Raw genomic sequence first — 14,091 nt, 5'->3', positions numbered from 1 at the left:
GCCTCCAAACATCGTCCACGCTAGCCACCTGCGTAGTTCTATTATTCCTCACGCCCACGGTTTTCTCTGCTCGGTTCTCTCTGGCTTTCGATCCCTGCAAAATAACCTACATTGCCACGCCTCCACGCAGCGGTAACTCCCGTCCCAGCTCCCAGCTCTGCTTTCAAGCTGCCTTCGAGTCTAGTAGCTGCACTCTCCATCGCTGTTCAAGCCGCCGTTTTCTCCATAGCTTTTCGACCTTCAAATTTTTATTTTTTTTTCCGCGGCTTTACCTGCACACACAACACGATTTCAATCTTCTTTATTTTGTATATGATGTGCTTTCATTCTTACGTCTAGCGTAGATCGTTCCTTTTCTTTCTTTTTTTTTAATTTTAATTTGTTTAGGTTTTACAAAAAATAAAAATCGATTTTCATATTCTCCCTTTTTTAGTTTAAAATTCGTATAGTGTTCAAGTTGTCTTTTAGAGTAAAGTCTAGTTTAGATTTAAATTTAAAAAAGTTTTCTTTAAAAAAAAAGGGGGGGGGGGAGTTTTTCTTTTCTTAGTGTAGATTTAGATTTTTAAGTTACATTTAGTTTAAATTGTTGTTTTAATTTTATTTTATTTTTTGAAAAATCATAAAAAATATACTTGAAATATTTTGCCATTTTGAATCTTAGCCGAGGGATCTGTTACTTTTTATTTCTTTTGCTGAGGCTAAATTTTCGATGTGGAATGGATGATTATCATTTTATGTGAGTTGGCACGCATGAATGATCATTTTTGAAGATTAGCCACATGAATATGATATCTGGTTAATGTTCATAATTGTGTGGTTGTGTATCAAGCATTTATTTTTTTCGAAATTTTTAATCGCTGGATATCGTTATTGAGCTTTAACCATTATAAGAACATTGTGGTTTTACTGGATATCTTGCATCGTTCAAGTTATTTGATGATTGTTGTACATGGTTTACATCTCTGCAACATCTAGTAAATAATCATTTAAACATCAAACCCACAAGGCACTGGCCTTTTAACTTAACAAAATCAATTTAGTGCTTGTTTATTCGTGTCTCCCAACCCAACTGGTCTACAGTTGGTCTTCATCACCTCATAGGGTCTACCCCCCTTAGCCGCGGGAGACAGGCTTAAACGGAGAGATCGGGGATCAGGGTGACAGCCCCCGGTCTGAACGTTGTCGTGACAATCTGTGCGACAACAGACCCTAAAGATCGAGTCTCAGGGGTTCATCTCCCTTTCATCTAGGGGACCACTAATAAGATTGCGAGAATTCGTAGGAAGCGTAATGTTCCCTCAACCTTTAGACCCCTTAATACCATCCGTAGCTCCCTTAGATCAGTAAAAGACCTTATTGACCCCAAGGACATGAAAGGTGTCAATGTTATTCTGTGTTCCTGTGGGACCCCCTATGTTGGTGAGACTAGTCGCTTTATTAATTAGAGGATTCATGAGCACTCAGCCGACATAAAACATGGGAGAACCCGGTCTTCCGCCCTAGAAAAACACGTGGAAAAGGCTAAGCATCACATATGTATTGAGGAGGCCCGGGTTATTGCCAAGATTATGCTTTTTCATCACCAAAATTTAGGGAAGCCATAGAAATTGAAAAAAGGCCGAGCAATTTCAATAGGGATGACGGCTGGAAAATTAGCAGTTGTTGGATCCCTGCCCTTTCTTCCTAGCCAACCTCTCCCCCTCTCCCTCCCTCGCCCCTTGTGTTGTCCTTTCCCCCTCGTCCTCTGGATTGGTTTTCCTTTTCCCTTTCTTCTCTTTGACTTTTTATTCACTAACTTATTTATTCATTTTAATCGAAATTTTTTTTATTAGTTGTTTTTAAATGGGTTCTAAATTATTTTTATTAAATTTTTAGCATAATATATAAATGAATAAAAATCCGTTATACCTAAACATAGATAAAATAATTGTAATTAGATAAACCAATTAATCCTGTTATACCTTGAGTATAATAAATATAAATAAATCAAATTAACTAACTAATTGAAAATAGTTATATTTTTCCATTGACTTTTATTTATATTCTAATAGAAATTGCTACATTTCTAATATAGTTAATTTTTTTTTTATTAAACTAAGAATTAAGTCAGAGAACTAACTAATTAGGTTATTTAGTTATTACTCATTTATTATTTCATATAATAGGATTAATATAAGTCTTTTCTAGTCTTTGAAGATTTAAATAATAAAAAAGAGTCTATTAATTAATTCTTAGTTTACTCTCAATTTAGTTGAATGCAAGCAATTTGCATTTAATCGCAAAAAAAATAAAACTAACTAATTAATTATTTAATTAACTAATTATATGTCCCCCTCCATATCTCTTGGTCCTGTCTGGTTACCCAGTCTAATGTAGTCGTTCCCTGGTCAATTGTAGCCGTTCTTGGTCAAATGTAGCTGTTAGATACCCTGTTCTCTCTATTTCTCCTGCAGCCATGACCTGGTTCTTCAACTTGTCCTGACGATGAACCAACTTGTTGGTTTGAAACATGTCGACAAATGAATTATGATGTGATTTCTGCCAAAAACTCCTCTCAAAAAACTTGATATGGATCACAGAAGCCTAAATTCAACAATACTTATATCAGTCTTGAGTATATTTCTGAGTTCATAATATATATGTCATGGGAGTTTTGAGGGTTTCTTATAGCATGTAATGACCGCTATGCACATTATCTGAGTTAAATAAATGAAAAAATACACCTGCAGTACCTTGTATTCAAACTGTTTGTAGAAATTCCACAATGAACCAAACTATATAAGCTCAGAAAATTTGTAGAGTTTCAGAGAAATTCCGAGAAGGGAATTTTACATCTGGTTTTTATATAACAAGTACAATGCAGAGTTTATAAATGTTGTTGCTTTCCCACATTCTTTGTTTCCAGATTGCATTTAGGATTCCCCACTAAAGTTAGGGAACACTATGTCTGTGTAGAGAGATTGTACAAGGTAACAGTGTACTTTCTCTAGTTACCTTGGAACTCTTCCAGTTTCAAGCATTAACATGTCCTTAACCAATGCCATCCTCTAAATTAAAGGGACCACTACTCCAAGTCCTAAACGGTCACAAATAATTTTCTATACAAACACCATGTAAGAAAGTAGTTTACCTGTCCTACAAGCTTATTGTAAATCGCTAGATGAAGACTGGATGAGACAGATGCTGTGATAGTCAAACTCGTTACCTTTAAATATGGCGAATTGATTGGCATAGCAATTATTTGCTAGATTGAAGAACATAGAGTTCATGGCAATCAACGCTCTTACTTTAAGATGTAGGAAAAGTAATCCCCATCTCAAAACATGGACTGTTAACATACCATGTGAACATGTTATTCATTGAATCTTCCATGACAACTGGATCACTGATGCTACAATGCCTTGGCTGGTTTAAAGCAGGACTTGATCTTAAGCCATCTTTGCTGAGCCTTTGGTTGATCAAAATTCAAATGCTGTTCTAACTGTGCACCTTTTATAATGCCCATCTCTCAATCATTTCAATGCATTTAAATGCTTCATATTCCCCAAACGCATAATTTGTACTCTCAAAATTCCATAATAGTAATCTAATTTGAATGGAAATTGAAACTTAAGCATGTTCAGAAAAGCTAGGACTAATCACCTAATGACCTGTGGAGAGAAAGAGAGCAAGGTGAAGCCATGCTCCATTGGTAATTGGATTTTCAGTTCCTCATAGTTGAATAAATCTGAGAATGCATACTGACCCATGCACTGCGTAGGCACAAGAAGACTACAGACATTGGGCAACTTAACACAACTAGCAAGTAATCATATGAACGTGCTTTCTGAAATTTGGTTTACATGAAATGCAGGTAAAAGTTCTTTCTGACAATTTTTAAACACTGAGCATAATGTTAGGACAAAAGCAATGACTTGAGATACACATTTGCTTACATCATCTTCTTTTGTATGAGATTAAAAGTACAAACACAATATTTCAATTCACCCAGAACAAGTAGACTTATCTATAAGATTAATTCACTCAAAATCAATTGCTCAAAGTCTGAATTGGTGGAAACTGATCATTTTTTAATATTATCAGAAACTGTTACTCATGTCAGATAACTGGAACTCTGTAACAATAGGAGCAAGGACAAAGAAGAGACTAACTAATGTAACGACAAAAAGAGTAAACACTGCAAATAATTTACGAGCATCTGGCCATTGATTAACTAAAAGAAATCCTTCTTGACCATCATTGGGGTCATAAGATAGTTTTTCAGAAGGTGCATGAACTGGCACAACAGGGCAAATGAGAATCCCAAATATGAGACCTGCACATGCTGCTCCCAAATGTGTCCTGCCAAAATAGAACGAACTTTGATCACTTGGAGCTTGCCAGAAGGATGATCACAGAAACATATTTACATAGCCATGAGTAAATGACAAATATAGCCAAGATATTTAAAAAATAAAAGATTTCACGACTTGACTTCTACCAAGTCCTGCAGCATCTGTAAAGATGTAGAAAAAATATTTAATGTCTCAGGTCGAGAAGGAGGTTGACAGAGTGTGATAATTACCATGGAATGAACTCCTATTGTTTTCCTGCCAGCTTGGATCTTCCAGGTCATATTGGAACAATCCATGCTTAGTGTTTTAGGGTTTAGTTGCTATATGGCTTCCTCACATGGGACCTTGAAAGCCAAGGTTGAGGCACCAAAAGCCCCGGTTGGGTGCAGACTTAGGGAGACTACATTCATAGCTTCTAAAGCCACAAGGATTCAGTGACGGATAAAACAGGAACTAAGAGGTTAGGGCCTTCAGTGATGACACTGGCAGGAAGTGGAAATCCAAAATATGATTTATCACTATCGAGCACAAAGGTACCCTTCCTGAACTTCCACTCCTACCACCCCCCCCCAACCTTTCCTTCTCATATGCTGACCCTTGAGGAGGTAGAACATGAACTATTGCTTATAGTTGCAAGCCCTGAGGTACCAACGATCTCCATCCATCAGTATCACTTTCTGAAGTGGACATTTTATTTGATTGTCAATTCTTGATTTTGTAGCTTCAAAAGGTTTTCTGCATAGGCTAGTGTTTTGCATGTAGGAGAACATGTCCTGTTTAGGTGGTTGTTTGGGAGGAACAACGAAAATGATTTATTTCCCAAGTCTAACTTAGGAAAAATACATTAATTAATTTAATTGATTAAGGTTGGCTAATTGATCAAATTACTAAAGATAAATATTTAATTATTTAAATTTTAAATGACTTAGATCTAATTTCAGCTATTGATCTAAGTTAAGATCTAATCCTACTTGTCTATCACTTTGCAGATTGAGGGTTAGGGATTTTGCTCAATTTGAAATTGCCTAAAGGAGAAGATGAAGACACATTCATTTGGAGAGATTCCAGCAGACTTGTTAGAGCTAATTGTAGATTTGAGAGGCTGAAGACACATAAAAGAGCTGCAAAAATTTACCAAAGCATGGGGATATCGATCAGCCACATGAGGGAGGCCAAGTAGGGTGTTTAGGCAGGTGTGGGAGAAGGATATTGCTGCTGTTGGAAATTTTTTCTGAATATTTCCAAGTTTATTTCTGATGTAATTCTCGCGTTTCTGAGGGCCAATTGTTGAGTTTTGTAGCTATCATCGGTGTTAATTTTAGGTTAACATGTTCTTTGCTTAGGTCAATTACTTCAATGTTCCATATTAGCCCAATTTTCATTTCCATTTCTTTCATTAGCAATCACATAAACCATTATCACATTGACAATAATTGAAGAAAGAACATAACATATGCAGAAGACAAGCCAAGACAAGAGAACATAGGAATTGGCTCAAGCCAAGGAAGAAACCCCAAGATGGGGAAAGCCTTTGATCAATTCTTCTTATTGTTAATATGAAATGTTTAAAAGAGAGAGATAGTACAATAATTCAAAGTCAAGATTGACTTGCCAATTTGAAGATCCAATGTCACTGCCCTTAGACAAGCAGATGGCCCAAAAACTGCAACTTTGGCACTCTGTCAACAACAGACAAATTGTGCCCTATCCAATGGTCAACAATGGTCATGGCATTAGCAAAGCAGTCCCTCTGGAGTTCGGACTTCATCAGCAACAAACTGTATCGTGGTTAGGGTTTATTGGCTCACTATTACAAGTCTTCTGCTCACCTCCAGACCACCATTTAAGACTGCGGCTCCTCTTCTAGTATCTTTGTCCACACTCTTAGGCTGATCTGGGCTTGATTCAACCGTCAAGATTGCCACAAGACCAACCTGCTGTCCAATACAGAGTCTGTGGGCTACACTGGGTAGATTCTTAGCCTTTTGACACTTGTCCAAGCTCTTTTAGGCCTGCGGCCTGCCTGAAACAACCTCCCAATGTTGCGGCCTACCTGCACAAGAGAAACCCTACACAAAACAACCCTCAAGCTTGCGACTGCCTTCCTGTAGGATTTGGCCTGCAAAAGAGGATAAATGTTGCCCTTAACAGTTCTCAAACTAGCCCAGACTTGCCCCTAACAACCTCTGCCTCCTGCCTAAGGATCTCAGCCCGTTAAACAACCCAACAATGGTGTCAAGCTTGCCCTTCCTCCTTCGGCTGGAGTCATCCTTCCTTCTACGGCTATTTCAGAGAGAGGAAATATGTGTTGAGGATGTATCTAACGAGGTTGGAGGACACTTCCTTCTTTAGGAGATGGAGAGGGGTTCAACTTGTCATATTGACCCCAAGCCGACCTTGATAAATTACACATGTGAGGGCCTTCTTTCAAAAATATATTTTCCTTATCCAAATTTAGTGATCTTTAGATCAATTTAGGTCCTCTCGAAAAGAGGAATTTAATGCAATAATTAGCTCCATCAAATGAGTTTTTCAAAGTGGAAATTGCCCCTAGTTGCCAATTTTAACACTTCCTCTCAACTAGGGAGAATGCTGCCTCCCAATTCATCCATCATCATGAACTATCTTTGCATCCCTTCTCAACTCTGTTGAAAACTGATATAGATAATGAAGTAGAATTGATCGAGAGTGAGTCACAAGGCCTCGCCACTCTCCACTAACAAAAGTCAGCCCACATAACCAGGGGTAGAACCCAAATCAAACTTGATTTCGGATCAAGTTGTTGAACATCATGCATCCTAGACATAGGGAGTACGACAGTACACGATGAGTCCATTTGTACTACTATGGTTGTTATCCTCTTTTCCCAACTCAATGGCCAGATGAGAGGTACTTCCCATGAGCCCCGGACTACATGGTTAAGATATATGTTGGAGCATCCACAGGAGAAGGTGAACCACTCATCTTGCCCATATGCCATAGGAGAAGGTGAACCACTCATCCTATGCATATCTCATCAGTCGTAGGGGAAGGTAAACCACTCATCCTGCCCATATGACATAGGAGAAGGTGAACCGCTCATCCTATGCATATCTCATCAATCGTAGGGGAAGGTGAACCACTCACCCTACACACATGACAACCACCATAGGGGAAGGTGAATCACTCACCCTATGTGTCATATATCGTCATTGGGTATCACAGGGGAAGGTGAACCACTCATCCTGTACACACTGTACCTATAGCAGAAGGTGAATCACTCACCCTATGGTCGCACATAGCATCAAGAAGTACCCCAGGAACCCCCAGAGCTCAATGTTAAACTGAGACCCTCATAGTAGGGTCTTTCCACGACTCCCAACCACTCTCTGAATTAAGATAAACTTGAACTTATCAAGAAGCTTTGTGAGTATGTCAACAACCGTCTCATCAAACTTGATGTGTTGGATAATTATTGCTCCCCGTTGTACCATATCCCGAATAAAGTGGTACCTGATATCAATGTGCTTATGTTGACATTATGGTACATGTGTTGTCCTTGATGGAAACCCACTCAAAGGTCAGTTCAGAATTGATAAAGGGAAACTTACATTGTAATAGGTCAATTCAGAGATAACAACAAAGGATTACAGATCAGATTCCAGAAATTGAAGAGAATGGTTTAAGTTGTATACGTTGTTTCACCTTGTCCAAGTAGCATATACAAGCGGGTTCACATAACAAAAGGAACGTATACATATGCACGCACTTTCACAAGAAGAAAAGCGCATATGGGATGGAAAATTAAGGAAAATTAAGATTAAATAATACCAAGGGTCCATACCATGGTATTAGCCCACAATATTGAGTGGAATAACGGTTACTTGATCCCGTCTAAGAATACCACAGGTTCTAAGTGTTGTTTTGGTCCAAGGTATTGAGAAAGGCTAAAACTATATAAGGAGGAGAAGATGAAAGGGCTAAGAGTGCAAGTGAAAGGGTTTTTCATGAATACATCTATCTGAAGTATATTTTATGTTGTAAGGGCTATGATTATGATATAATCTGAAATATCTTGTGCACCTTTGGATACAATGTTGGATCAAGATCATGAGACTTGAAATGACTTATCATTGTATGATCTGATAATGGATGGGCTAGATCTGAATGCTAACACATGTTTTATTCTTTAAATGTTATGGTTTGGGTCTGTCTGAAGTCTGGAATAGCTGCGAAGTTATAAGTTATTATTTGCAAAGCTATACGCTTGTTCGCCTTGGTGAAGGCGCGTATACACGCCGGTTCGGCTCTTCCAAGTAGCGTATGCAGAAGAAAATCCTGTTGTTCAGAGATGGCTGATCTATCTGATCAGTGCTGTTGTTTTATTGTTGTCTATCAATGATGTCTTCATGAGATCTAAAAGTAGAACTGACTATATAAGGAGATTGAATTTGATTGATTGATTGATTGAGTGAAAAGGGTGATCTTTGCTGCTATCTGTTTAGAACTCTATACTCTGACAGTAGATCTTCGGAATGTCACTGATTGGTAAAGTTTGTGGTTCAGAGGTTTTATGATTTAGTATCTTTAGAGGTATACGCAGGTTGGGTTAAAGGAAGTAGTGTATACATGCAGGTTGGCTTCACTGAAGTAGCGTATACATTCTGACATATGATTTTTGAGGTTGCAGTTGGTTCTAGTTGTTGATGCAGTGTTCTGGGTTCAACAGGATGTATTCTAGTGACAGTGATCTGACTGTTCAGATTGACCGATTGTTGGTAGATGCAGTTATTGCAATGGTGATTAATTTTGAGCTTCAATATTGCTGATGGGTCCAGTATGAAAATTTGATGAAACGTGGCTTACATATTGTGTTGTTGTGTACCAGGAGTATCTAGTCTGAAAATTTATGAAACGTGGTCCCTGGAGGAAGAGTGAAGGTAGTAGCCTTTTGTATGCAGGCATCTACGTACTGGTAAACATATCAACGAGTACAAGAGCTAGGGGGTTAGAGCTCCCTTCCAATAGAAGCTGGAAAATGAGTGAAGGCTGTAGCATTCAACAAGTAGATGCCTGCGTACTGGAAAAGTCTGCACCAGTACAAAACTTGTAAACACTTTTTATTATAAGAAGATTGAAGACTGGGACGATAGCAACGGTGGTTTTTTCCCACATTGGGTTTCCGCCTGAAAAATCTTGGTGTTCATGTGTGCTGCTTATGTGTGTTGATTTATTCTGTTCTTACTGCCTCTATTTACTAGTTAATGCATCACACTCTGATTTAAGACAATGAATTAACTGTTTATTATATATACACTGGTTTAACTCTTCATAGTCGTGGAAATAAGCTGGTTGGTTTTAGTAAAATAGCATATACTGTTTGAAAAGGAAAATCATTATTGTAAAAGTTAAAACACTGATTCACCCCCCCCCTCTCAGCGTTTTTCCCAACAATTGGTATCAGAGGAGGTCCTTCAGGAGAAGCTTGATCACTTGAAGGAGATCTCTCAAGATGAACAATCACGAAGGCATGGGATCTATCAGACCACCAATCTTCAACAAAAATAACTTAGCATATTGGAAGATAAGAACCAAAGCCTATCTTCAATCACTTGGAGCTGATGTTTGGGCAATTGTGGAAGGAGGATACCAATATCTAGTAGCAGTCCCCACAGATCCAGCAGAAAAGAAAGCATATGAAAACAATGCCAAAGTCGTCAATGCATTATTGGGAAGTCTATCAAAATCAGAATTCGTCAAAGTCATGCAACTCAACACAACCAAAGAAATATGGGACAAAATCATTTAGAGCTACGAAGGAGACTCCCAGGTAAAACGTGCTAAGCTCCAAACTCTCAGAATTCAATATGAAACTCTCAAGATGCATAGTGATGAAAGTATTGCTAGTTACTTTTTACGAGTAGATGAGATTGTAAAATGTATGAAGAATCTGGGTGAAAAAATAAATGAGGCTACTTTAGTAGAGAAAATTTTGAGATCTCTATTTTCTAAATTTGAGTTAAAAGTATCTGCCATTGAAGAGAAGCAGGATCTACAATCTATTACTGTTGTTCAACTTCTTGGAATTTTAACTGCCTTTGAAATGAGGAAAGGAGGTCCATCAGATATTAGAGAAATCGCTTTCAAAGCTTCGGCAAAGGGAAAAGAAAACGAAGATCTCAAGGAATTTCAAAAGAAGATGAGGTAAACTTTGTAAAGAAGCTTCAACGGGGTTCCAGAAGATCCAGAGGTAGCTTCCATTCAAAAGTTTAGCTTGTGGTAGAGTTGGTATTTATGTTGTTGAATGTCCTCATAAAGATAACCATGACAAAGGAAAGGAGTCTACAAAAGGTAATAGAAAACAATTGTTAATAGAAGAAGTTATTATACTCATGAAGATATTGATGGCTTGTCTAATAGTGATGAAAATGAATCTAAACAAGATATTAAATTACTCATGGCTTATGACAATGATGATTTTATGGATGTCTTAGAAGAGGAATATTTTCTTGAAGAAATCACTCAACTTAAAATCTGTTTGGAAGAAAAGAATATGGTCATAGACACTTTGACACATCAACTCACTGAAAGAGAAAAGCACAATGAAAAATTAGAATGTGAAGTAGTGGGTCTAAGAAAAGAACTTGAGAAGACAAAATCTTTGAATCTTAGATTTGCTAAAGGATCAGAAACCTTAGATGAAATCATCAAGGTTCAACGTTCTCCTCTTATAAAGACTGGTCTTGGATATACTAGAGAAACATCCCAACCAGAAAAGCCTTCAACCATCACCAAAAGCTATCTTGATGCAACAAAAACCAGTGAACAATGTGTCAATCCTCAACAAAAGCCTAAAGGTACTCCCCAGATAAATCATGCTTATTTTACTCCAAGGGTGAACATCAATAGAAGCACCAACCAAAAGGTGAACAATACCAAAAGATTTTATGATCACAAAAACTTCTTCTTTAATGGATAATGTTTTTCATGCCATAACTTTGGTCATAAGGTTGCTCAATGTGTTGCTTACAAAACTATCATGACTAGAGAAGCAAGAAAACAAAGGAGTGTGACAGGAATCAAGAAAAGCTCTTATAATAACTTTTCTCCTTTTGAAGATGAAATTGAATGTTCATTTTGCAATAACTTTGGTCATGAAGAATCTGAATGCAGGAGCAAATTTTGACCAACAATTCAAAAGGAACAAACATCATCAAATTCCAAGGTATGGAAAAGGAAGGAATTTCAGTCAGAAAGATGTGGCATAGCTCTGTTTGCAGAAGGACAAGAAAATCAGTGGTACATTGATAGCGAATGCTCTAAACACATGACAGGTGATAAAGATAAACTCCTTTCATACAAAGCTTTAGAAAAAGAAAAGAATGTCTCTTTTGGAAATGACACACCAGCTGTCATTAAGGGTAAAGGTTCTGTTTATTTAAAAGAAAAGGTTAAAGCTGGAAATGTTATGTATGTTGATGGTTTAAAGACTTGTTGAGTGTTAGTCAAATGTGTGATCAAGGAAACAAAGTTGTGTTTCGATCAAAAGAATGTGTGGTTCGTGAGCTTGACACAAGAAAGACCATAATCAAAGGTATAGGAACTCCAAGCAATCTATATATACTGAAAGGAGGTCAAGAACAATGTTATCTAGACAAAACACAATAGAACTGGTTATGGCATAGAAGATTGGGACATCTAAGCTTTTCTCAAATAAGAAAAGCATGCAGGCTCAAGGCTGTTCGTGATCTTCCAGATATCATAATCTCAGAAAATACCATCTACAAACCATGTCAATTCGGTAAGCAAACCAAAGTACAATTCAATGCCAAAAAGGATCAGCAAGTAAGCCTCTTGAACTCATTCATACTGATTTGGTCATGAAGAATCTGAATGCAGGAGCAAATTTTGACCAACAATTCAAAAGGAACAAACATCATCAAAATCCAAGGTATGGAAAAGGAAGGAATTTCAGTCAGAAAGATGTGGCATAGCTCTATTTGCAGAAGGACAAGAAAATCAGTGGTACATTGATAGCGAATGCTCTAAACACATGACATGTGATAAAGATAAACTCCTTTCATACAAAGCTTTAGAAAAAGAAAAGAATGTCTCTTTTGGAAATGACACACCAGCTGTCATTAAGCGTAAAGGTTCTGTTTATTTAAAAGAAAAAGTTGAAGCTGGAAATGTTATGTATGTTGATGGTTTAAAGACTTGTTGAGTGTTAGTCAAATGTGTGATCAAGGAAACAAAGTTGTGTTTCGATCAAAAGAATGTGTGGTTCGTGAGCTTGACACAAGAAAGACCATAATCAAAGGTACAGGAACTCCAAGCAATCTATATATACTGAAAGGAGGTCAAGAACAATGTTATCTAGGCAAAACATAATAGAACTGGTTATGGCATAGAAGATTGGGACATCTAAGCTTTTCTCAAATAAGAAAAGCATGCAGGCTCAAGGCAGTTCGTGATCTTCCAGATATCATAATCTCAGAAAATACCATCTACAAACCATGTCAATTCGGTAAGAAAACCAAAGTACAATTCAATGCCAAAAAGGATCAGCAAATAAGCCTCTTGAACTCATTCATACTGATTTGTGTGGGCCAACAAGGAAAAAGTCACCTCATGGAGAAGAATACTACATTTTATTCATTGATGATTTTTCTAGAATGTGCTGGATTGGTTTACTAAAGCATAAAGATGAAGCATTTGAAAATTTTAAAGTCTTCAAAGCTTTAGTTGAAAATGAATTGGATCTAAAAATCAAATGTCTCAGATCTGATCGGGGAGGAGAATTCATATCAGATGAATTTTTTGAATTTTGTGAACAACATGGAATAAAGAGACAGTTCTTTGTTGCCAGAACTCCTCAACAAAATGGTGTGGTGGAAAGAATGAATAGAACAGTTCAAAAAATGGCTCGAGTTATGCTTGATGAATTTGGAACTCTTGACACCTTCTGGGGTGAAGCTGCATATACTACAGTAAATATTCTTAACAAAGCTCATGTTCGTGTAAATAGTGATCAAACTCCATATGAACTTTGGTATGGTAAGCCTTGTTAAATTGGCAACTAGAGCCAAACTTCATGTGGGTCATCTTATTCATGGCTGATAATATGTTCATTAGATTCCTCTCGTCGAGAGTTGTAGGATTGATCTAAAGATTATTCAATTCCGATAAGTTTTAGTAAAATAAAATATACTATTTGAAAAGGAAAATCATTATTGTGAAAGTTAAAATACTGATTCACCCCCCTCTCAACATTTTTCCCAACAGCTTGGAGCGGTCGTGGAACACGAGATTCTCTGAGAGAAGAATCCCACTCTGGTTATCACAATGGATAATGGTGTTATCCAACATGTGATCAAACAGCTCACTGAAGAGCTTCCTCAACCAAACAACTTCATAATAGGCCATACTAGCTGCAATATATTCGGCCTCAGCGGTGCTTAGAGCAACTGATTTCTGCTTCCTGCTCTTCCAAGAAATCGAAGCAGATCCTAATGAGAAGCAACATCATGATGTGCTCTTTCTATCCATCACACTGCCAGCCCAGTCAGTATCAGAATATCCATGTAGCCTCAAATTCTCGACAGCGTATTTCAACCCATAGTTGATTGTGCCACGAAGATATCTCAAGAGATTCTTAGTAGCAATCCAATGTATGCGATGAGGCTCAACCATAAATTGTTACAAAGTTTTGTAGCAAGGTATATATCTGATCGGGCGTTTGATGAAGAACATCCGGATCTCACAAGTTATCTATATC

The 14,091-nt window shown here is 37.4% G+C and overlaps 1 protein-coding gene across 5 annotated transcripts in view; it reads right to left on the bottom strand.

Moving 5' to 3' along the window:
- Nucleotides 1-4,009: 4,009 nt before the first annotated feature.
- The window catches only part of LOC149173433 (Rhomboid-related intramembrane serine protease family protein), a 200,259-nt gene continuing 190,177 nt past the window's right edge, over nucleotides 4,010-14,091 (bottom strand). For all 5 annotated transcript variants that reach the window (XM_089424599.1, XM_089424600.1, XM_089424598.1 and 2 more), the window contains one exon: nucleotides 4,010-4,341. In XM_089424599.1, the coding sequence (XP_089280725.1) occupies nucleotides 4,080-4,341 (262 nt within the window). In that variant the 3' untranslated portion in view covers nucleotides 4,010-4,079. The remainder of the gene's footprint in view (nucleotides 4,342-14,091) is intronic.

The sequence above is a fragment of the Pinus tabuliformis genome, chromosome 4_2 (assembly GCF_031772625.1).
Source record: "Pinus tabuliformis cultivar Carrire ecotype Pingquan chromosome 4_2, CPIR1, whole genome shotgun sequence".
Lineage (NCBI taxonomy): Eukaryota > Viridiplantae > Streptophyta > Pinopsida > Pinales > Pinaceae > Pinus > Pinus tabuliformis.
This window is presented reverse-complemented; position numbering and strand designations above follow the sequence as displayed.